General features: G+C 52.2%; 1 protein-coding gene across 5 annotated transcripts in view; it reads right to left on the bottom strand.

The window, feature by feature from the left end:
- Window positions 1–23,843, bottom strand: part of Baiap2 (BAR/IMD domain containing adaptor protein 2) — a 70,572-nt gene that overhangs the window by 45,318 nt on the left and 1,411 nt on the right. For all 5 annotated transcript variants that reach the window (XM_028853618.1, XM_028853617.2, XM_028853615.1 and 2 more), the window contains exons 2-3: window positions 10,434–10,509; window positions 7,329–7,415 (exon numbers count right to left, since the gene is read on the bottom strand). In XM_028853618.1, the coding sequence (XP_028709451.1) occupies window positions 7,329–7,415; window positions 10,434–10,509 (163 nt within the window). The remainder of the gene's footprint in view (window positions 1–7,328; window positions 7,416–10,433; window positions 10,510–23,843) is intronic.

The following is a 23,843-nucleotide window of genomic DNA, read 5'->3' as shown; positions in this document are numbered from 1 at the left end:
ACTTTCTCACTGCAGGGAAAAAATAACTCTCCAAGTGGAGATGAGAGGATGGTTCCTGCATGAGTCTGCAGTCTCGGGGCTCTTCCCTAGCTGTGAGGCCAGAGTCTGTAGTACAGAAAGACTGAAGATCAAAGGCAGGCACTGCCCAGGCCATTCACTCACTCCAAAGGAAAGAAAGGAACAAAGAGGTGGCTCTAGGGGTCACCTGGGTGTCCAGTGTCACAGAGGTGCTCTCCGCAGAGACGTGTGTGTGTGTGTGTGTGTGTGTGTGTGTGTGTGTGTGTGTGGTCTCAAGTGTGCGTGGGCGCTGGGGGGAGGGGCTGCTTGTCACCCTTGTGACTCACGTGAAGAATGAATGAAGCACAGGGCTCCAAAGGGGAACAGGGGAGGCGGGAGGGACAGATGTGTCCACAGCATGTGAAATTCTACACACTCCTAACAAGGGTGTCTGCCCAGTGAGCAGAGTGGGAGCCATGGGCAGCTTACCCTGGCCACTCTATGTGGAAAAGCAAAGACAAGAAGCTCTGGGAGGAAGGAAGGGGTAGGGGTTGGAAAGAAAAAGGAGGAAGGAAAGAATTAGCCAGGTTAGGTCTCCTGTATGCTTGACAACCAACCCCGCCTTGGGCCTGGGCCTGGGCCAGAAAGGCCGGGAAGGAGGACCACAGTGAGAGGTAGGCTATAGGCTCCACTCCGCTGGATGTCAGGATTTGATCACTTATGGTGCACACCTATGGTCCCTGCTACTTCACAGGTCGGAAGAGGGAGAGTAGAGAGCTTACACCCAGGAGTCCAAGACCAGGCAGACAATACAGCATAACCTTGTCTCAAAAAAGAGAGAAAACCCTGAAAACAATCAGAGACCAATAGAGGATGGTCTGAATAGACTGTTTTCATACTTGGACAGACCAGAGATCCCTTCACCTTGCAAGGGGCGACATTCTCTGAGGGCCCTGATTTACCTCTAAGACAATGGGGACCTTACACATCTAGATCAGTCTATCTTGGACATGTTGACCAAGAGGTCAGAAATGAGCAAAGTTGTAAACTGGAGGAGGAGAAAACAAATGGTACTAAAAATAGACTACAAGCCTGGCCATGGTAGTGCATGTCTTTAATCTGAGCACTTGGAAGGAAAAGGTAGGAGAATCTCTGTGAGTTCTAGGCCAGCCTGGTCTACAGAGTAAGTTCCAGGACAGCCAGGGATACACAGAGAAATCCTGCCTTGAAAAACCAAAACAACTACAAATAAGACTAATTGGTATAGAGAAGGTCATCTCATGATAATGTGGCCTATCTTACCAGACAGCACATGTATGCAATTGAGAGCACAGCCTACAAATATGTAGGAGACGCAGTCAGAAAAAGAGCTGAGCTGCCACTATTGGGTACCGGGAAGCAAGCCTATTTCACAGTGGCTGTTGCCAAGGGCCATGGTGTCTTAGAGCATTTATCTTCTAAAGGGGCTCAGTCTTACATTTTCCATGAACCAGCCTGCTCAAAACAGCGAAATCCAGTGGGAATAACTCAGTTATAACCAAGAGAAGACCAGTAAAACAGATGGTTAATTACGTGTTTATGGAATATTCTACAGCAGTGAAAATGAATGCTCCCACTGCTGACAATAATACAGATGGGGCGAGGACAGAAGAACAGCAGGCTGTACACATCAATCTTCCTACAGCTGACTTGCAGCATGAGGATCGCAAGGTCCTGCTTATCTAAAGCTTTGCTCCCCTCTTAGGCTCACCACCCTGCTCCAGAATATGAACATTTCTGCAGAACCACGTCCCCTGCTCCTATCTTCCACCCTGCTGAGTGGCCCCTGGTCCTCTTCACCTAGGATGCCTGACCGTGCAGATCATATACCACCCCTCTGCTGAGGCTGTCACCATTCCCAGCCCCACCCGAGTGCAGCGAGACAACTTAAGAGCACCCAGGATGATCTCAACAGCTTCCAAGGAGAGAAGACCAAGAACACAGAATCAAGTGAAAACGGCATTGAGCTCAGCAGTGCCACTGGGAGCCGTTGAGAGACGATGCTTCAAACACTAGCAAAGACCCTTCCCCACCTGAGATTCACCAGCCAAGCCAGCGTGAGATAGGACAGCACCAAAACCACTTCCCATTTCCCTGCATAGAACCTTAAGGAGAAACAAGACCCCCCACGAGCAAACAGGGACAGAGAACAGGGGCTCCACCTGGGAGGAAGCTGGGTGACCAGAGGTTCCAAGAGGGAGGAAGAAGAAACGGATGGGAGTGTGAACCCAGAGACTGGACAACACAAGAGACTCCAGGGCAGCCAGTGGCAGGGAACAAGTCAGTTAGCATCAAATGAAAACTTGAGGGCTGTGATGCATTCCAGAGAAAAGGAAGTTGTCGTGATAAAAATAGTGACCAGAACCATAATAAACATCAATAAGCTGTGTCTGGAGAGGTGGCTCAGCAGTTAAGAGCACTGGCTCCAGGTTCAGTTCCCAGCACCTACACGGCAGCTCACAACCATCCATAGCTCCAGCTCCAGGGGGCCGAACACCCTCACACAGACACACATGCAGACAAAACACCAATGTACATAAAATAAAAAGTAAGTAAAAATTAAAAATTAAAAAATTTAATAAGCTACCAAACTAAGGTCAACAATTAAATTCAAAATTAAAATTGAACTGGTTTTCCTCCTAAAAATACTATTAGGCCAACTTGTTAGTGCATTCCTATAATTCTAGCTCTCCAGAGGTGCAGGTGGGACAAGGCCATCTTCCATACATAGTAAAACAAGCAGATTAAAAGATAATATGCATGAGGCTATAGTATCCAAAAAAATAAATCACAAAATGAAAGGCCAGATTAGCAAGATAACTCAGCAAGTCCCATGTCACCAAGCTTGACAGTTAGCTCCCAGGGACACACTTGGTAGAAGAAATCAATTCCTAGAAGTCATTCTTGGACTGTCACACTAGCTCACCCCTTCTCACCAAATAAATAAGTATAATAATCTCTAAAAATATTTATTTGGGGGCTGGAGAGATGGCTCAGGGGTTAAGAGCACTGACTGCTCTTCCAGAGGTCCTGGGTTCAATTCCCAGCAACCACATGGTGGCTCACAACCATCTCTAACAAGATCTGGCGCCCTCTTCAGAAATTTAAAAAAAAAAAAAAATTGTTTTCAAGACAGGATTTCTCTGTGTAGCCCTGGCTATCCTGGAGTTTGCTCTGTAGACCAGGTTGGCCTTGAACTCACAGAGATCCGCCTGCCTTTGCCTCCCGGGTGTTGGGATTAAAGGTGTGTGCCACCACCGCCACCAGGCTCAGAGTAAATATTTTCAAAATAAACATCTGATACAAGATCTAGAATATAGGGAACTTTTATAAACCAGTATAAAGACAAGAACCCAAATAACATAAAGGATGCAAACACCTGAATTTACACTTCACTAAAGACAAATAAATGGCAAATAAGCATTTGAAAAGATGTTGAACATCATTAATTAGAGAAATGTAAATCTGGAAATAACCCAAACTAGGAGCAACCGGAATAGTGCTTGGCAGATGAGGGCATAATGAACTGTGCCAAACTCCACGGACAGCAATGGTGCGACCCAGGAGTGTCAGGAGGGGCTAGACAGGGCCCACCACGCCGACGGCAGCACTGCCTTTACCCCGTCCTGCAATCAGTTACTAGAGACGGGCCGGGCTCGGGGGAGGCCTGACTGTAGAAGGAATGGACAGATTCACCATCACACACACAGGAAACTCCACGCAGTATGTTCCAATATGTGCAGCTGATGCTTCATTTCCCAATAAAGCAGTAAAATCAAGCAGTCCCAATGGACAGCGGGTCTCAGCTGGGAAGACGACATTTACTTCTACCTTGAAACACTGTATTGATTTTAGCAAAGATTTTAAGAGTTACGTTGGGTCAAATAAGAGGATGGGATCAGAAAGCGAACTCCATCCTAAGAACTCCTTAGCGTGAAGTTAAAAAGGAGAGAGGGCACGGGCCTGTCTTTTAGACACTTGGACAAACAGCACATGGAGCCGAGCAGCTGACTGGGCGGGAGGCAGCAGGGAGGGGTGGGAACAGGCCGACTTATTTTCAAAGCAAAGCAGTGCTGCTTTAATACAAATTCCAACCATTTGCTCTAGCAATTCCACGCCCAGGTATTTGCCCAAGAGAAATGAAATATAAGCCCACACCAATGCTTCACACTCATGCTCTAGGCAGTGCTATCCACAGCCATCAGGGCAGAAGCCACCCCACTAGCAGATGAGCAGGCCAGGTGTGGTGACACCTGCCTGTAATCTCAACACTACCAACACTTGGGAGGAGGAGGCAGGAGAATTGAGGTTCATGCCAGCCAGGACCAGCATGAGACCCTGTCTCAAAAGGTGCTGCTCAAAACAGAATAGGTCCATCACACACTGGACTATTACCTGCAGTGGAGATACTAGGTGCCATACTGTGCCAGGCCTGTAGGCTCAGCTGGCTGGTAAGGACAATGGGGTGGTGGAGTCTTGCCTGCAGGGCCTCATTGGCAGGGGGTGGCCAGTTCTGGAGTTTGATGGCCGTATGGAGGCCCCACAATGGAGCTTCTGAACCAAGGTCCAGGCTTGTGGGTCATGAAGTTACCCTTCCTCACAGTCTAGCTTTCTGAACTCCTCAGGGGAATTATGTGAGCTCTACAATCAAGAAACTGTGACACATGCCACCACAGATGAACCTCAAAAACACACTCTGCCAAAGAGTCAGATATAAGCTGTACAGTTCATTACAGGAGACGTCCAGAACAGGCAAATCCAAAGGGGGACCGCAGGGGGGTGGCTCCCCAGTGCTGCTGCTGCTCTGAGCACAGGGAATGGCTGTTAACAGATTATGGTTTTCTCTGGGAGTGATGGAAAAGTTGGAGCTAGATACAGAGAACGGGAACAAACCCAGTAAATTGTTCACTTTCAGGGGTGAAATAAATGTATGGCAAGTGAATCACATCAAAGATCTGAGCCAGGCTGACACCTGGTAGCACACTGAGGAAGGATGCTCTCCACAATCAGCCCGAGAGACTGTCCAGCCCCCACACAAACAGAAGCTCCCTGCTTCAGATCAAAGCCCTGAGCCTCTCCCCTGCTACTCACGCCATCCTGCAGTACCATGTGAGGACAAGGAACACCAGCAAAAAATTCTAGAGTTTCCCAGCAGTCCCAGGCACACCCACTGCTCACTACAGAGCATTCAGTGCCTGGCTTTTCTCTAAGCATATGCTCACCGTTCATGTGACCACGGAGAAAACACTTGATAGTCTAGCACAGAATCAGAAAACTTCACACAGACATGTAGGGCTCACATAACCTCCTATGGTGTCCTCTGAGGCGTTAAGAAAGTTAGACTGTGAAGAAGGGTAACTTCTCAGACCTACAAGCCTGGACCTTGGTTCAGAAGCTCCATTGTGGGACCTCCGTACGGCCACCAAACCCAGAACTGGCCACCCCCTGCCAATGAGGCCCTGCAGGCAAGGCCTCTACCACCCCATTGTGTGGTGATATATTGTATACCCTAATAAACTTGCCTGAGTATCAGAGAACAGAGCCAGCCACTAGATTAGATATAGAGGTCAGGTAGTGGTGGCACACACCCTTAATCCTATCACTCGGGAGGCAGAGATCTGTCTGGATCTCTGTGAGTTCAAGGCCACACTGGAAACAGAGCCAGGCAGTGGTGGCACACACTTTTTTAATCCCAGTACTGGGGAGCACACACATCTTTAATCCCAGGAAGTGATGGCTGGGCAGAGAAAGGTATATAAGGTGTGAGGAAACAGGAACTCACTCTATTTAGACTGAGGATTTCGTAGAGGTTAGAACCAGTGGCTGGCAGTTGTACTTCTCTGAATTTCTCCTGATATCTGGCTGTGGGCTTTTTATTACAAGACCATCTAAGATTTGAACAACATCACTGTCCTCACCAGCCAGCTGAGCCTACAGGCCTGACCACAGTGTGGCACCTGGCATCTCCACTGCAGTACCCTCAGCCCTCACTCTGCAGCCTGCCAGAGGCTCCCAGGGAGTGCTGCATCTGCAAGAGGCCAGGGGTTCCCTCTACTAGTGCCATCAGCTGGCCGGTCTTTCTCTTCTCCCATTTCAGCCACTATGACGGGTCACATCATGTACAGCTTAGGCTCTGCCACCCAGGCAGGTCCCACGGTTGTGTTGGTCAGCACAGCCGTCTCTCACGAACTCTGGAGGTCTCAGGGGCATGGCTGAGTGCAAAGCCTGGCTTCTGTGCAGGAGGCTGGGAAAGGCACAAAAGGACAAGCAGGGTAGAGCAGGCAGAGCTGTGCACACAGGGTCTCTGTCAGCAGGCCATGGCATGAGGGAGACAAGTCTTCGAGCTGGAATTAACACATGCACAAAGAAATCCAGTTCCCGACCTACCAATATAACCCAGGCCTCCAGTCAGTTCAGGGGAGCTACTGCTCCCAAACCTGATCCCCCCAGGATAACCGCCTGCTTCCTTCTGAGCACCTCTACCTAGTGTCCTTGCTAACTAGACACAGGGACTACACTCTGGAAAGGTCCCCATAGGGAGGCCTCCATGGACAAGGATCCTAGATGCAGAAGCTTGCTCTGTGCCCATGACTGGAAGAACCAAGTGGTTCTAGGGCCACTTTAGTTTTCTCAGTGTCCAAGGCCAGCCTGAGAGCTGCAGATAAACAAAGACCAACACAGCACAGCCTGCCTCACAGCCCAGCATCCCTGTGAGTGCAGGAGACCTCAGCCACATTAGCACCTCCCCCCTAAGGCCCGCCCAGCTTGCAACATCACCTCATAGGAGTGAGCGCATGAAAACACAGGCAGGCACAGGAATAAAGGAACTGCACCTGAGTTCTAGCACTGCCTAAGTCTCCTATACTGTGAGGTTTGTAGATGTGGGGGTGCACCCTCCGGGGCCCACCCTTCTCACTTGTCTTCATACCAGAAGCAACTCAGTATGTTAGTGACCACTCCAGTCCAACCTTCCACATAGGCCCCCTATATCTGCCACTTAAGTGTTGGCCCCAATGCCTTTCAATGTGGCTGTGCCTGTGTCTGTTGGTGCCCAGCCATGCTCTTCAGGGAAGGCAGCCCACCAAGGGGGACACCAAGCAGCGCCCTGAGGCCATATGGTGCATGCCACTTTCAACGGAGAGGACACCTCACCAGCTCTGACATTTTAAAACTACTTTTCTTATTTAGCAGATAAAACCTAGTTTTCAGTCTGGCACCAGCTCTCCAGACCTGCCTGATAAATCCAGTGATTCTGGGGGCCCCCAGGCCCTCTTCACAGCCAAGGGTCTTACCAAGTTCCTTGGAGCCCTGGCTCTCGCTGGCCAGCTCCCCCATCTTTACGAGAGCGTCGAAATAGCCTTTGGCGGCGAAGGTGACACCTGAGGGGACAGGAAAGAGTGGTTAATTCCTGCACAGAACCCAGAAAAGGCCTGCTGCCAACACAGATGGCAGTGGTGCCCACCCCTACCTAAGCCTGGACAAGCTCGAGGAGTGCTCTAGCTTCGTCGTTGCTGTGGACGCCACGGCTTCTTGTTGATGCTCTTATTCCCCTGCCAGCACGAGGGCTCCTTTCATTTGTAAGAACACAGTGTACTGTGCAGGTCCAGAGCTATTCAAGTGACGCTGCGGAGCGTGGCGCCCTGTCATGTGCTGCCTGACGAGGGGGCGGAGTGCAGCGTCAAGTGTACTACACCAGACACAGCGCCTGCAGACCCTGGGCAAGGTCACGGCAGCTCTGCAAGGCAGTCACTGTCCTCAGTCTCAGAACAGGCCCTAATCAGGAGCAGGTGCCATTGCCCACAGCAGGCTAAGGGCATCATATCCGCATTTCATAGCCAGAGGGGCTTCTGGGGGTGGAAAGCTCAGCACCTGCCTTTCCTCCCCCCAGCCACCAGGTCCAGACTTCCTTTGCTGTGCCTGGCACACTCCTCCACCTGAGGAAGGCCCCAACCACCTATCCTTCACTGTTCAAAGCAGGGAGGACAGAAGAGGCTGCCAGGTGTGGAGAGCAGGGCCATGAGAAGCAGCCACCAGTGGCATCACTACAATTTCTAATTTGTTTTCTACGGAACTCCGTTAGAGGGTTGTAACTGGGCACTCTATCAAACTTTATATGGTTTTCAATTAAGTGCACACAATTTGTTCTGTGGTACAAGATCGTGTCCCTGGGGGACTGAGGAGTTTCTGTTGCCTGGGAGGGTGGACCTCTTAAAACAAATGGAAGAAAAGATGAAGGAGCAGAAGTTGGGCACTTGGAGGCTGAGGGGCCGAGGTGGTGTGGGTAGCCTGTGAGACTGAGCCCAGCCTAGACAATCAGAGAAAACAGGAAGAGGAAATAACCATCCATCCAGCCTGTCCACACACAGTCCTGACAACTCCATGAGGAACACCAGGGGGCCAGGAGGGTCTGGAAGGAAACCGTCCCTGAGCGTCAAGGAGCTGGAGGATAACATCAGAGAGGAGGGCCGCTAGAGCCTCCATTATATCCAGAGAAGGGAGACCACACCTCAAATTCAGGGCACTGGGTCACAGAAATCTACCGATGGAGGAGGGCCATGCCAGGGCAGAAAGACTCCTGACGGCTTAGATGCAAGATTGTAAACATCGGTAGCGAACTCCTGCCCTCCGGGGTCCTCCCACTGTGCTGTAAGCCTGTATTTAAGACCTCCTCCCTCCTTCAATAAAGAGCATTCAGCATTAAAAAAATAAAATAAAATAAAATTGAGGTGCAATCCCCCCCCCCCAAAAGACTTCTAATGACTAGGTCACCAAGCGCCACAGGGATGGCTTTGGAAGGGGACATCACTGGTGCGGAATGTGTCAGTTTCTCTCCTACTTGTCATGGCATAGAGCCATCCAAGCCTTCGGATGTCACCAGACACAGTCCACCTGAAAATCAGAGCAGGAAGAAGCAGCTGGATACATTCAAGGTCCCAGAAAATTCTTTTGCCGGGAGAACTGGAGCATCGTGTGCTGTGCCTGGAGATAACAGGCACTCGGGACACAGGGCAGAGGCCTCCTGGTTGGTCCCCATGCTGCATTTCTACTTCCAGGGCTTCTTCCGGGGGTTCCAGCCAGACACAGAAAGTCACCTCCTCTTCCCACACAAAAGAAGCCGAGGGCGAGCAGGCAACAGAGTGGGAGCAAGGGCTGGGTGTGGTGCGAACGTAGTCTCAGTACTTGGGGGCTGAGGCAGAGAATATGACGCCAGTCTCACACAATGCGGAGGCCAAGCCTCAGGGCTTGGGGTCAGTGGTGAGCTCCAATAGACCAGGACCACTGGATGTTCCCCTCCCACATCTCGCCTTGGTGTGGCCTCAGTGACCTCTAGGAATATGCAGGAGACTGCTGCCATGGTCCTGCTACAGGTCAGCCCTACTTGGAGCAACCATCAATAGAACAGATTAGGGTACCTGGGAGGACTCGTGTACAGGAGGCCGCTTGGCAGGACTGTTCGACTAAAGCGGGAAAGCCCTTGTTCCCACACTGGGTGGGGCAAGTAGGAAGAACATTGGTGGCTTGACAGTTCCAACTGGACAGTGTGACCAGGATCAGGCCCATGCCACCAGAGATCAGTCAGGTGCTCTGTCCTCAAGCGACCACAGGCTACAGGGAGGGAGCCATAACAAGACCCTGCTAACTAAATACAGCTCTCTCTGCTGCCTTGTACTTGAAACCTGTAACTGAACCAGGGGCTCATCCCACACCTGGGCCACAGCATGGTGAAGCTGCAGAGGAGGAAGGATGTAGTACATGTTTTGGAATAACAATGGCCTCATGCTTTACTTACAAAGATGGTGGCCGCTGCAGCCCACCTTTACAGGTCACAGGGACTGACCCCAGGGTCAGGATCTGGAAGAGTGGCTCTCTTGATGCATGCTAGGACCAATGATGGGTTTCAGTCCTTTCCTTCTATGAGCTGGGGGTGGAAGGTGTCTAAAGAATCTATGAGCCAAGGGTCTAGCACAGCTGCCCCAGTCCCAAAGGAGCCGCAGCATGTCTATTCACCAGAGTGAAGACACAAGCCCTAGACCCAGGGTCACTCAGTACCAGCCCCAATACTGTACTTTGCATAAAATTCTAAAGAACAGACAGCTACATCCTTGTCTCTAAGTAGCCTGCTTGTTACCACAGCTGTGGAAGAAAAGCAGCCTGCATGGAGTCCAGCCTGCATGGAGTCCAGCCTGCATGGAGTCCAGCCTGCATGGAGCAGCCTGCATGGCAAGGGCCTGTGGTCACAGTGAATGCAGGGTCACATTCAGAGCACACGGATGGGCACACCCTCTGCTCATCTCAACCAGATGTTTCTGGAACAAAAGGCCTAGTGGCGTCTACCCAGGCAGTAAGAGGCTGAGAGGAAGTTCATCTGTGAGCCAGAGGACAGGGGCCAGCTATACCTGCCAGCGCTTTCTCATAGTTCTTCCCCATGGCGATGAAGTTGCGGAGGCTGGGGTTGAACTGCTCCATGATGGTCTGGAAAGGAAGAGAGAAAGCAACGTCACCTTACCACCATCCACCCAGAGCTGGGAGGGCTCAGCCTGGATGGGATCCAGAAACACCCCCCCCACCCCACCCCCCTGCCAGGTCGAAGCCCCAGCTCTGCCCATTGTGAGCACTACACCCTGGGGTGGGCAGAGGCTGCTGTGCAGAGCGTCTGCAGAACAACAACAAGGGTCTTTGCAGGGCCACACGCACAGGCAGCACGCACAGGCATGGCTTCTGAGGCGCCAGGACTCAGCTGGCAGAGCTGAGTCAGCCGTGGGAGGCCACCCGTCGGCCACACACAAATGCTCAGCGACGCCCCCCACGCCACCACCCTAACTCAACACACCAATTACCAACATCAGCCCTGATTAGAGCAGCGCACAGCCTGATTTACAAATACACACTATGAATAATCCAACAGGCTCCGGATCTGTTTGCCCGACGGACCGCAGTCCCCGTGCCAATCGGCAGTTCTTAGACTCAAGAAATTAGATTTTCACTGTGAAGGCCAAATAAATGTTTTAATTACATGGCATAAAAACAGGCGCACACAAACAGCGGCCAAATGAGAATCCGACCAGCAGAGTACCACAAACTGACAGCCTACGCCAGCCAGGGAAGACCCCAGGAGGAACTTTGAAAGGAAACCTGACCAGACCAGATCCTAAGCCAGTGGGGAGGGTGCCATGCTGGGAGCCTGACTCTTCCTGAGGATAACAGGAAGAGAAGCCGCCTGGCTTTATACCAACTCAGTCCAACCTGCGGCCCCAGTGAAGGACCAGCATGACAACTAAGAAGGACATTTAAGGACACCAGGCCGTGATCACAACAGGGCCTGGCTCCAGAAAACCCGGCATTGGCCTGCCCTGGGGTATGGCAGGATATCCTCACCAAGGGGCCTCAAGATCCTCCCTCATTCTTGGGGAAATGAGGACTCCAATTCCAAGCTGCCACCACCCAGCCTGTCACATGTGGACCTGACTTGCTGACCCCTCACTCCAGGAGGGCTCCTAGCCCACAGGAACCTCAGATGGTAACACTTCTCAGGCAAATCTACAGGGCTGGTGGCCCTGCCTTCCCAGCCAGCACCTCTTCATGCTAGCCCTGAGTCCTCAGAACAGTGAGCATTCAGCAACCAACTAACCCCAGGACCCACAACCAGCAACTGGGGAGTGAGGGAGGAAGACTCCAGCAGGGTTGGGATCCGAGGGCAGAGCCCAGTGAGAGGCAGGGAGGACACACTGTCGTGACTGAGAGAGGAGGCAGGCAGGCAGGCAGGCCAGAGCAGTGTAAACACCCCAGGCCAAACCAAGCTGTGCTATAGGCTTACAGGCGCCAACAGGAGAGGAAGTGAGTGTAGTAATGTCCCCGAGACAGGACAGGAAGCTGGGAGGATCTGAGCAGAGCCAAGCTGGATACAGAAAGGCCCTGGCTGCACAGATTTTAGTCAAGGGTCAAAGAGGAAATAGCGAGGAGCCTCCCTGCTGTTCAACCCTAACTATGAAGGGAGGAAGGAGGCGCCTAGCTGGGCTGCATTCCTGTGTTCTGTACACCAGGCAGTGACTGAGGACAGCTGGGACCTGACTGGGGACAGGACCCTGAGGTGGAACCGGGTGCATACTGGGTAGGGTGTAATCCAAAGAGCACGGGGGGCCAGACAGGGACGCTACATGAGCCAAATGCTGGAGTGCTGAGTCTAGGAGCAGGCCCAAGAACGTGGATCTAGGCACACCCTTGAGGGTCCTGGGAGGAAGAGGAGGCTTAGTCCAGATCAGTCCTCTGAGCTTCATTCACATCCTAAATGACAGGAGAATATGCCAGAAACCACCCAAGGCCAAGTAAGGCAGACCGCTGAGGCACCTGTCATGTCTCCCGTGACACAGAGGGCAGCTGTAAGGTTTCACTTCCTCAGTGCAGCTGAGCTCATTCGGGAGGAATGTAACGTGGGTGGTGAAGTGCCAGCTAGGACACCTAGGCATGGCTATAGCCCCCACCTGCTCAAGAGCGGCCAGGCAGCCAGGGACACACTGCTACTGCTGTCTTGGCCTGAGGCAGTGGCAGGGACAGGAATGCCATTGGGCTGACACTCTATGGCCATAGAGGGCCAGTGTCTTTCCAGGTCTGCATAGCAACACCCGTCCTGGCTGGAAAAGTGGCCCTGCTCTGAAGGAGGCTTATTTCCAGGCTCCTGGCCAATGTCACAATCTTTCTTTGGGTCACTTGACTTCCACCTACCTTATAAGAAATGCAGCGGCTCACAAAGGGGGGAACCCATCTGGGGTGTGTGTACATACAGGTGCACACATACATTTGTGTATGTCAGGATCTCTCTAAGCTCAATTCTCATTATTCTAGGGTTCATGCAGAAGCCATCTGGACATGGTATGCCATGCCTGCCCCTCCTGCCCCACCTCATCAGTCCCTGTGGGGAAGTACAGTCCCCGCCCACCTGCTACAGACTGGCTCCCATGAGAGAACAAGTTCCTGCCTGGGCCCAGGCCAGCAAGGCTGAAGCGCAAGCACCCAAGGAGAAGGGCTTGCTCACTGGGGAAGAGATCGTCTTCCTTATCAACACCAAGGAGCACAAAGGAAAAGCAGAAGCTGCAAGTTTTGACTTTGTAAAAATAAACAAACTCAAGATTCCGAGGAAGAATCTCCTTCTTCATGAAAGCCTAAAGCCAGGAATCCATGAAGAGGGCTGGGTGGTCCTGATAGGCAACTCAGGCTATCTCTTTCCTGCCAAAACAGAATCCTACTCAATGAACAAGCACCACACTTTCTTTAAAACCCAGGTCAGTGACCCACCTCCCCCAAAATGTGCTGGGACTGTGAGGTGGCTCCTTGGGTAGCTTTTCTGGACCAGGAACTATAATATATTTAGAACCACAATTCTTTTACTTATTCACCTGCCCATTCAGTATTTATAAGAGACACCTTCCACACACCACATAAAGCTCTGGAGTGAGTACCTGCAGACTCATGGGAGATTGTCCTGCAGAACACATCTGTCTCAAAAGGGCTCGGGGCTTCAGGAAGACCACCAAAAGATTATTGGAGCTCAAGTCAAGTTTGCAGTGGCCTTTCTGCCAAACTTTCCCAAGCAAGGTGTCCTACGGCCACTCCAGCCTCGCCCCTGCCCTCCTTAAAGACAAGGTCTCACTGTGTAGCCCTACCTGGCCTGGAACTCTCTGTACAGTCCAGAGATCCCCCTGCCTTTGCCTCTGGAGTGCTAGATTAAAGGTGTGTGCCACCACAGCCAGCTCAGGCCCAATTGTGTGGCTGCATCCCTTCAGCCAGGACTCAATAGACAAGCAGGTATCTGCTTTGCAGCCCAAGGCACTACCCAGGTGAGAGGGAACCTCCCAAACGCCCTGTAGCTCCAGTGTAGATTGACCCAGCTGGTTGGTGGCACTGGTGACCGGCAGAAAAGTCATGGGCCACGGACATGACTACCAGGGTTAGAAAGAGCTTTATTAGAAAGAAGCCAGGCCTGGAGAGAAAGGAAGATGGCGGGAGCAGAGAGAGTGCGCACAGAGAGGAAACACAGAAAGAGAGGGGTGGGGGTCCGCGTCCGGCTCTTTTAAGGCACGATTGTGTGACCATGCGGCAGTACGGCGTTAGACCCAAGCTGCGCATGTACAGAATCCTAACACCAGCAGCAAGACCTGCTCAGGATGTCATGTCCTTGGGAATAAAATCAACTCCAGGTATTCACAAAGAGCTGCTGAAGGAGGGCGACTCTGCGCTCCGCCTTGCTTGGTCAGAGTCAAAGAAGGTAGGAATGTTTCTATATTGTTTTACATCAAAAGAGGCATGGGTTCTAGAAGGAAGCAGGCCCTGGGGTGAAAAGGGGACATGACAGGGGACAGGCAGGAGTCTAGGACACAGGAGCAGGGTAGCCCAAGCACGGCCATCTGCCCACACGCCTCACTTCTACACAGTGTGCCCCTGTCCAAGGCAGCAGAAGTCGGCTGTGACCAGACCACTCTCCATTCTGGGCAGGAGAAAAAGAAACAGATATCCAAAGAGAGAGAGATAGTGAATGTGAATATGAGAAAGATGAATGAGAAAACTCCTGGCATACAGGCCTCAGCCCACGGGCTCCTCAGCAGGCTGTGGAAGTGCTCTGAAGCACGTGGAATATAGGAACCTTGTATCTTTCTGTGAAGCTGGAAGAGAAGCCTGGATTGTTCCAGAACAGAGGGCTGGAGTCCCTGCTCCTCAGGGAGCAGCGATAAGGTTCCCCCAGACCCACAAGGCCAGCTTCAGTTCCCTAGGGAGGTGGGCAGGCATCAGAAGAGATGGACAGACCCAGAGCCACACAGTGGGCTCCAGCAGAGTCTGAGCAAAGATGTCCGTTCCCCACCCCCCCACCCCCACCCCCCAATAACATGGTGGTTCTAGTTTCTCAGTTCTGAAAGCTCCCCTGGAAAAGCTGCCAAAATTAAGAAAGAGACTGTGTCTTGGCAGGGTGCCTGGATGTGATAGGCACGGTGGCCTCCCATCAGGAAGAGCCAGAAGAAAGGGCCTTCTTCCTATCACCCCGACTCTCCCTCAGCCAGCCAGCACTGGAAGCACCAGGAATGACCACCTGAGACTGCAGCAGGTTCTTGGCTGATGACAGGCACCAAAACACTGAGCCGCTTTTGGCCAGCCTTACACCCCGTGATCATCACTCACAGGGTCCAGAGCTTCCAGTCACTCTCCTGTTGAGAGTTGGTACAGAGGTGAGCACAGCTGTCCCAAGTCGCTCTCCTTTTAGAGACCTCTGACATCTGAACCCCTCTTCCCAGCTTGTTTCTGGAGACTCTGAAAGCTTCTGGGCACGCTAAGACTGACCTCTCCTGCACAAAGTCCCCAGGGGGTAAGGTCCCCAAAGCAAAAGCTGTACCAGGGCCTTGCACCTAGCCTCGCCCTATGCAGAGAAGTCCTTGGTCAGCATGTGCTGAAGGGGCTTGGTCCCCAGGAAACCCAGAAGCCAGGTCTGCACCATCTGCCCTGTGGGACAGGAACTGGTCAACACCCATCATTCCAGCAGCTTGACCAGGAGACCAAACAGCCTAACGTGTCTTTCCTGTCTGTGACAGGATTGTCCTGCTCATGCCAACCTCCACAAAGGCACAGCTTCCCAACAGACAGCCCCCAAAATTGGCTACCCTGGTTTGGGTCACAGATTTTTTTTTTTTTTTTTTTTTGAGACAGGGTCTCTCTGTGTAGTGCTGGCTGTCCTGGAACTTACTTTGTAGACCACCACCACCTGGCTGGGGCGGCCAGTGCAGGGAGAGACAAATTCAAACTATTGAGCTGGAGTCAAACCCCTTTTTTGTTTTGTTTTTTTGAGACAGGGTCTCTCTACACAGCCCTGGTTGTCCTTGAACTTGCTACATAGACCAGACTAGTCTTGAACTCACATAGATCCTCCTGCCTCTGCCTCCCTAGTATTAGGATTAAAAGCATTCACCACCATGCCCGGTTCCTGGATCCAAATTCTTAATGATATCACAACACGATGCCCTGGGGATCCAGTGACATAAACTGAGGGCTGCAATTTGCTTAAATTGGAAGGAACAAGAAATACAATTAGCCCAGAAAGACAGGTCACCATGACAGAGACAGCAGCCCCCAGGATGACACTGCCTCCACCTGAGGGGCAGGTGCTGCCGTGGCTGCGTGTGCCAAGCCTGCCCTCTAGGCCCCATTGTCTGAATCTGAAAAGTCTTTAAAGAGGTCACTGAGGTGAAACAAGGTCACTAGTGAGGGCTCTAGGCCAATCTGCCTGGTGTCTTTATAGAAAGAGACCATGACACAGATACAGAGGGATGGCCATGTGAAGACATGGAGAAGCCAGGGCTGTCTGCTGGCCAGGGAGAGGTTTCAGGAGAAACCACTTGCCTTACCCTCATCTCCTAGGGCTGTCTGAGGATCAATGACTTGCTTAAGTCATCAATTTGTAATATTGTATTTCAGTACTGAGCTGACCAGTGCTGGGTCACTCCCATATCCAGCATGGCAGGGCTGGATAGTCAGTCTTCCCATTGCTGCAGATTACAGAAGAGGTCTGATCACTGCTCATCTCTGAGAACATGAAAGGCCACTCACTGGTCCATCTATCCCGTGAGTAGGCTGGCTGAGGACCAGGGCCAGGCCCACTGGTGGAAGATACACTGGTAATATCTAAGCTTGGAGACAGACTTGGAATGCTCTTTCCAACAACCTCAGATCAAGCAGTTATCACGTGCTGGCCTGACACACATTGCCACAGACAGGAATGCCCAGGGATTGGCTTGACACCCTGCCTGAAGCACCAACAGTCCTTGAAAAGCCTTCTGTCCCATGGGATAATGGCTCTGGCTACCAGTGATAAAGCGGGGGCCCAGGAGCCGAGGACCTGCCTGAAACGCCTGTCTGAAGCCCAGCTCAGTTTCCTTCCAGCTAATGAAGGCTGGTGTGCTACTTCACCCCACAGATGCTCCCTCAGGAAGCAGGGATGCATACGGAACTCCCAGAGCTAGGTAATCGGCAAGAAGGCATCCAAGACAGCCCACAGAGAGCAAAGCTGAGGCCTCTCACAACACAGAGCCCCACGACCCAGTGGGGACACAGTATTCCAGGCCTAAGCACCTGGCCCTCTTCTGAAGCAGGGCTGACACTCAGACTACTACTGGTCTGACCACAGCTCAAGGCTCCCAACACCTTTACCCTCAGCCCTACCCGCCTGGTCATCAAAGCCCAAGATTAGCAGTGCCAGGGCAGGATGGTTCTACCATGGGTAAAGATGGACAACAGGCCTCACCCACCTGAGACAGTTCAACAGGGTGAGCCAGGCTCCATAAGCCTGTCTAAAAGACGAAGAGGGGTGGAGTGTGCAGAGGGACCCAGGTTTGGTCCATTTCAGGCACCTCTGCCTCTAGCTCCCTTTCCCTGCAGTATAAAAGCCTAGCAGCTAAGTAGCAATGCACTTACTCTGTTAGGAACAGGCTCTACCCTGGCCTGACAAGGCTTCAGTAGACCAAGGCTTCCATGGGTGGGGCGCCTTTCTCCCACATCCCATCCCATCCCATGGTTACCGCATGGACTTAGTGTCAAGTGGGACAATTTCCATATTTCTCTGTGCCATCACCAGCAGCAGTTGGGGCATTTGTGGATCACTTGACACCATCCCCTGTGGTGACTTTCCCCTGCCATGAGTGTATATTTCAGCCTACAAACTACTAAAAGATCATGAAGAGGGCGAGGAGACCCAGCTGCTGCGGGAAACCAGAAAAGTACCAGCAACAAAAATGATAGCACCTTGGAAGCTTGAAAGACAATCCCAAAGACACCCCAAAAGTATTATCAATACCCCTAAATGTTCAGGAGTGAGTGTTGGGGATACTCAGATGCTGACATCCCTGAGCTAAAATGCAGCTCAAAAGGATCTAATTTCAAATGCAAGTAAGTTTTGGAAAAATCCTAACATTAAAAAAAAACTAATATTTACACCCCATCTGTTTTTTTGAGACAGGGTCTTACTCTGTAACCTGTCTGACTTGGGACTCATTGTGTAGCCCAGACTGGCCTCAAACTCACAGGAATTCTCCTGCCTTGGCCTCCCAAGAGCTGGGATTATAGGCATGAACCACTGTGTCCAGCCCCTCCACCCCCACCCCCGGCACTGTGTGAAACACTGGAGTCTAGAGCATGCTAGAAAAATGCTCTACCTCTGAGCTTTATACTCAGCCCCTAAATAATCCTAAAATAATGGCTGCAGTGCCCATGTGGTGACCCATGCCTGGGGAGGCAAAGGCAGGAGGATCTCTAAGAGTTCCAGGCCAGGCAGAACTATAGACTGAGACCCTGTCTCAAAAACACACATCTGGGGCTGGAAAGATGGCTCAGAGGTTAAGAGCTTGTGCTTAAGAGCACTTCCAGAGGTCCTGAGTTCAATTCCCAGCAACCACATGGTGGCTCACAACCATTGGTAATGAGATCCGGTGTCCTCTTCTGGCCAGAACATTGTATATATAATAAATAAATAAATCTTAAAAACAAAACAAACCAAACAAACAAACAAAACAAAACAAACAAAAAAAAATGCGCGTGCGCACACACGCGCGCGCGCGCACACACACACACACACACACACACACACACACACACACACACGCACACGCACACACATCACTGCAGTAAACAGAAAATCAAAATCCCAAGCCAGAGGAAAGCTTTCTCACTTCCTCCAGGGGTCTCCTGTATCTGGACCAGAGGTATTCTCCGTAGAACTTCTCACACCCTCTTCCACCAGAGGGACCAGGATCCAGGGCTTTCACCTCCGGCTAGGACATCAAGATTGGCTTCACCAGGCCCTGGAGTATCCAGGGACCCTAGGATTATCCCTGTGTTCATGCCACAGCCTGGGTCACACACAGCTCAGGTTAAGTGGGGAAAGGGCCAGCAAGGCTTTCGGCTCCTGGTGCCCGAGTCCAAGGACCAGACACTGTTTTACAGCAGCCCACTCTGGAGTAGGCAGAGAAGACCCTAGCGAGGGCTGGAAGGCAGAGGGTAGCCCAGGAAGCTGGGTGTCAGGTTCTACCAGCAGGGAGAAAGGGGTTCCTGTCAATGCTGGCAGCAGCTCATCTGCAGGATGAGCCCACACAGACAAAGCCTGGGCCTGCCCCAGGTTTTCAAGGTGACTCCTTGGAAACCATCAGCTAATGTCCCACCTCTTCACTCTCTCCATGCCACCCTGGCCACTCTTGCCCCTTCCCGCCCTCTACTTTCTCATCTCTCTGGCAAGGGACCAACCTCACGGGACTCCAGGGCCCAGCAGGACAAAGCTCTTGCTGCTAATGTTCTGACCTGCTTTGCCAGCCACACACCTGGGCCATCACCCCCAGGGAAACGGCACATGCTGGGCCAATGCTCCTCAGGCCAAGGGCTGAAGAGCAGTCCCTGAGTGTGGACAGATGGCAGTTCCAATGTCACCTCTTCAGAACCTAGAAATAAAAATCACTCAGACCCAACCGCTGTTGGGTTCCCATCAGAAGCTAGCCACTGTTCCAGGCTCTGGGGAGAGATAAGTCACCTGGTCCCAGGGCCAAATGGGTTCTGAGTTTTCAAGCCTGGGCTTTGGGAGTGCACGGCATGTGCAGGACGGATTCATGAGCAGTTCAGACTGGTCAGGCCAGTCGCCCCTGGACCTGCAGTCTGAAGCTTCCTCATATGTGTTCAGGGATGCAGCTGTGCCCCTCGACCTCCCCACCACCCCAGGCTGAGGCTCCTCAAGTCACCATGCAGCTGTACTTGCACAATTGGGCTTGGGATGACTCAGAGCAGGGGGTGGCAGGGAGCTGGAGGAAGGTGCCAATGGTCCACGCCCGTCAGTAATTATTCCAGGCACAGGCAGGGATCACAACACAGCGCAGTGTAACGCTGTGTTAAATGGGGTAAGCTGATAGTCGCTCAGTTGCCCTGAGCACAGGTCTTTCAGGGGAGTGCAGCTTCTCTACCTTGAGGCCTTAAGAGAGCCCTAGACCAGTCCAGGAAGGCAGCACGGGAGGCCCTGGCCAGGAGCACTGGGGACTGAGGTAGAGCACAGGAATCAGCTCTAGTCAGCAGCAATCAACTGTCCGAGTGTTGGCACAATGACAGCCACAGGCAATGCTAGTCCAGGATATTTAGCACAGAGGGGACACGAGGGGCTAAGCGAAGACACGGTCCCCTGCTCCTGCAGTGACACCTAGCTGTCTCGTGTAGGGCTCACATTCACTCACCGGGAAGATGGACTGCCCCTTGGCCTCCCTGTGGCTTGCCTCCTCACGCTCCTCCTCCTCAAGCTAGGCCCTCCCCGCAAGATCCTTTCCCTGTGCCAAAGGGTAGGATGCACACCTGAGGGCCTGGCCCTTCAGAAGCTGCAACCCAAGATCACAATGGTAGCAAGACTTCAGCTCCTAGCAGCACCCATCCACCTCCCTCCTACCGACAAAAACAGGGGGCCGCATCGGCCTTGACTGTGACCTCAGGGCCAGCTCGTCAGTCAGTGTGTACAGTAAGCTAACCTCCCCGAAGACTTACACTCCAGGAAAGACGCACCACACAGCAGGACCAGGCAAGCACTCTTCCAAACCAGCCCGGACACAAAAATGACCATGCCCTAGAGCCCCAGGTGCCACTGGAATATCATGGCCACCTCCAATAGCAAACACCAACTGCATGCAACAATGAACTAGGCACTATATAAGTTCATTCTAACACTCTTGATGACCTACAGGACAAGGCCTGGGGACATGGGCTGCAGAGCTGGTCAACTCAGAGGTCAGCATGACAAACAAGATGCCTTTTGTTGCCCTGGCTGATCTACAAAGGAGACATGAACTGCCATCCCTAAAATGCTGGTGGTGGACAAGGACAGTAACACATGGAGGAAGTGCTCAAGTCAGGCCCAGACAGGTCCGTCCGCTCAGTGAGAGCAGACCCAGCCTCCCTACCGACAGGCCGGACCCGGAAGTACCTATAATACACGTGTGCACATAGAAAAGAACACAGCACTGTGGCCTCTCTCCTCTCAGCAGACACACACTGCCAGTTAGTGTCTGAAAAACGCCCCTCCACTGTCACTACCCAGGCCACCCTTCTTAAACAAGGGAAGAGTACCACTTTGGTTTAGCAGAGAGGTTATGGTCCCACACTTCCAGAGTTTCCCAAAACATCCTTCCAGAGAAGTGGGAGGGATGTAGGAGAAATGGTGGGGGAGTCCTCCCTGCCAGACTTGACCAATCATAATACAGTGTTCAGCTCAATGGCTACCTTCTTGGATGGCTACAGCATGGCCAGGCCAGCTTTCTGCCAACAGCCACAGTGTGAGGAAGGTGACCAGGTAGCCACTGGGAACAATCCCACCCATGTTGCTCCAAGACCTGGATCCACAAATCCATGAGCAACTTCTGCCGGGCTGCATGGAGAACGGTAGCGCTGTTCTTGAAGAAGCGATTGCCGCCCTCAAGGGTCAAGGGGTTACCCAGGATCCAGGGCTTCTCATGGACTACAATCTTTGAGAAACCACTAAACTCAGCTAGGCATAGAGGTAACAAGCCTATAATCCTAGCACTTGGAAGGTGGAGGCAGGAGAATTAGGAGTTCAAGGTCATCTTCAGCTACATAGTGAGGTTGAGGCAGGCCTAGCCTACCTGAAACCCTGTCTCAGAAAACCAACAACAACAACAACAACAAAAATCCCTACTTGAAGCTGGCGGTGGTGGCGCACGCCTTTAATCCCAGCACTCGGAGCGAGCAGGCGGATCTCTGTGGTTCGAGGCAGCCTGGCTACAAGTGAGTCAGAAAGGCCAAAGCACAAGAGAAAATTCTCGAAAAACCAAAAAAAAAAAAAATCCCTACTTGAGCTGAGCGGTGGTGGCACACGCCTTTAATCCCAGCACTCAGGAGGCAGAGGCAGGTGGATCTCTGTGAGTTCGAGGCCAGCCTGGGCTACCAAGTGAGTCCCAGGAAAGGCGCAAAGCTACACAGAGAAACCCTCTCTGGGGGGGCACAGGGGACGACATGGGACGGGACCCTACTTGAGCTGTTGAGATGGCCCAGCAGGTAAGGGTGCTTGCCACCAAGCTGACAGAGTTCAACCAAAACCCACTTAGCAGGAGAGACACATACTCTCATAAGTTGTCCTCTAATCACCATATGGGAGCTGTGGCACAGGCATGAGCACGTGCGTGTGCGTGAGACCCGTCTTGAAACAACAACAAATTAGCTGACCTGACCCTCTCTTCTCATACCAGCAGGGGCTCATCAAGTTGCTAAAGAAGTCATTTCTGAATACTCAGAGGGACCCAGAAGGCTGTGAGGCTTTAGCCTGACTTATTCTGAAGACCATGCTCACTTTTTCACCCGGGCAGTAGACCCTGCCTCCAGTAATCTATGCCCAACCCAGGTGCCACCCAGGAGGACACCAGTCAGACTCTAGTTTCTGTTGCCTGAGCATTGTGGGGGCGGGGGTTTTCTTTGCCTAAGGCTCCCCTTCTCTGCAGGGCCCAAAGGCCTACGGATAAGCTCCTGGTGAACGTCATGAAGCTGTCCTGTTTTTCTTGCCTTCATCTTTCATGAAATTCCCCGAGGACACAGCTCCCAAGGGAACTGAGCCACCAGGAAAGAGGTCAAAGACTGCGTTCTTCCAGGAGGAAAATCAAAACTGTACATTTTATTCTTGAATTCTTAATCAGCAGGGCCAAGGACAAGCATTTTTCTTTGCCAAGGCAAACAGCACTCAGAACTGCAGCTGAAGTGATGCAAGGGCCAAAGCAAACAGCGGAGCTGCATGTCGGGTGACACTGAACAGAGCCACAGCCCAGCCTACCCAAGAGGTACAGCCCCTAGTAGGGAGTCAGCCACCACATGTCCCAGGAGAAGACAACATGGCAGACTGGCTGCACCAGCCTCGAGCTGCACACTGGTGGCTCTGGCTCTCCCCTGATTGTGCCTCTGTGTGGGCTGGGTATCTCTTGGCCCACATGCCAAGGCTGCCCGACCTGTACTAGCACCACCACACACTGTGGACTCCTTAGTGACAAAATACAAAATGAGAACTGAGCACAGGAGTCAAAGACTCAGTACTTAGGCCCCCAGAGGGTACAAGCGCCCCCTGCCTACACTGCAGGAAAGTCCTTCAGACATCTGCAGCCTACCTGTGTCCAACACCTCAAAAGCTGACGAAGATCTCATCACCACACGTTCACCCGGAAGAAGCGCCAACCACTGCCCCAAACAGCAAACGATCCACACGGAGTCCACCGTGGGCCCCCAGCCTGCTGGCCTGCAGCCGCTGCTGGACAGCCCCAAGTGCCAAGAGTTTTTCTGCCACTGACAGAGCTCTGACTTTGGACATGCAGATGAGTTACAGCAGCATGTGGGTGAAGCCTGGAGCTGTAAGTGCAGGCTGACTGCCCAGGCATGAGTTTTATTAAGGAGGACCGTGGGATTCTCCAGAGCAAAGCTACTCCTCACACCCTGCATGATTCTCGACAGGGAAGTTCCTGTTTGATGGTTTCAGTGAAGAAGCAGGAAAAATGGGGAAGTTTGGAAAGACTGTGACCATTACGTCTCTCCCATCCCCTGCAGTAAGGAGCAAACTGTAATGGAACTAATGACTAATAATTTAATAAACCTCCCTCCCCTGACAGCATGTGCTTCCACAGAACAACAGGAGGGAAACGTACACCATGGAGTCCATGGACGGGAAACATAAAAACCTAAAGGCTGTTCCGAATCCTGCTTGCCGGCAGCTCGGACATGGCTGGGGAGCTCCTTCAGCCCCTCCACCCACCTTCAGGATTCCT

The sequence above is a fragment of the Peromyscus leucopus genome, chromosome 8b (assembly GCF_004664715.2).
Source record: "Peromyscus leucopus breed LL Stock chromosome 8b, UCI_PerLeu_2.1, whole genome shotgun sequence".
In the NCBI taxonomy this organism is placed as follows: Eukaryota; Metazoa; Chordata; class Mammalia; order Rodentia; family Cricetidae; genus Peromyscus; species Peromyscus leucopus.
This window is presented reverse-complemented; position numbering and strand designations above follow the sequence as displayed.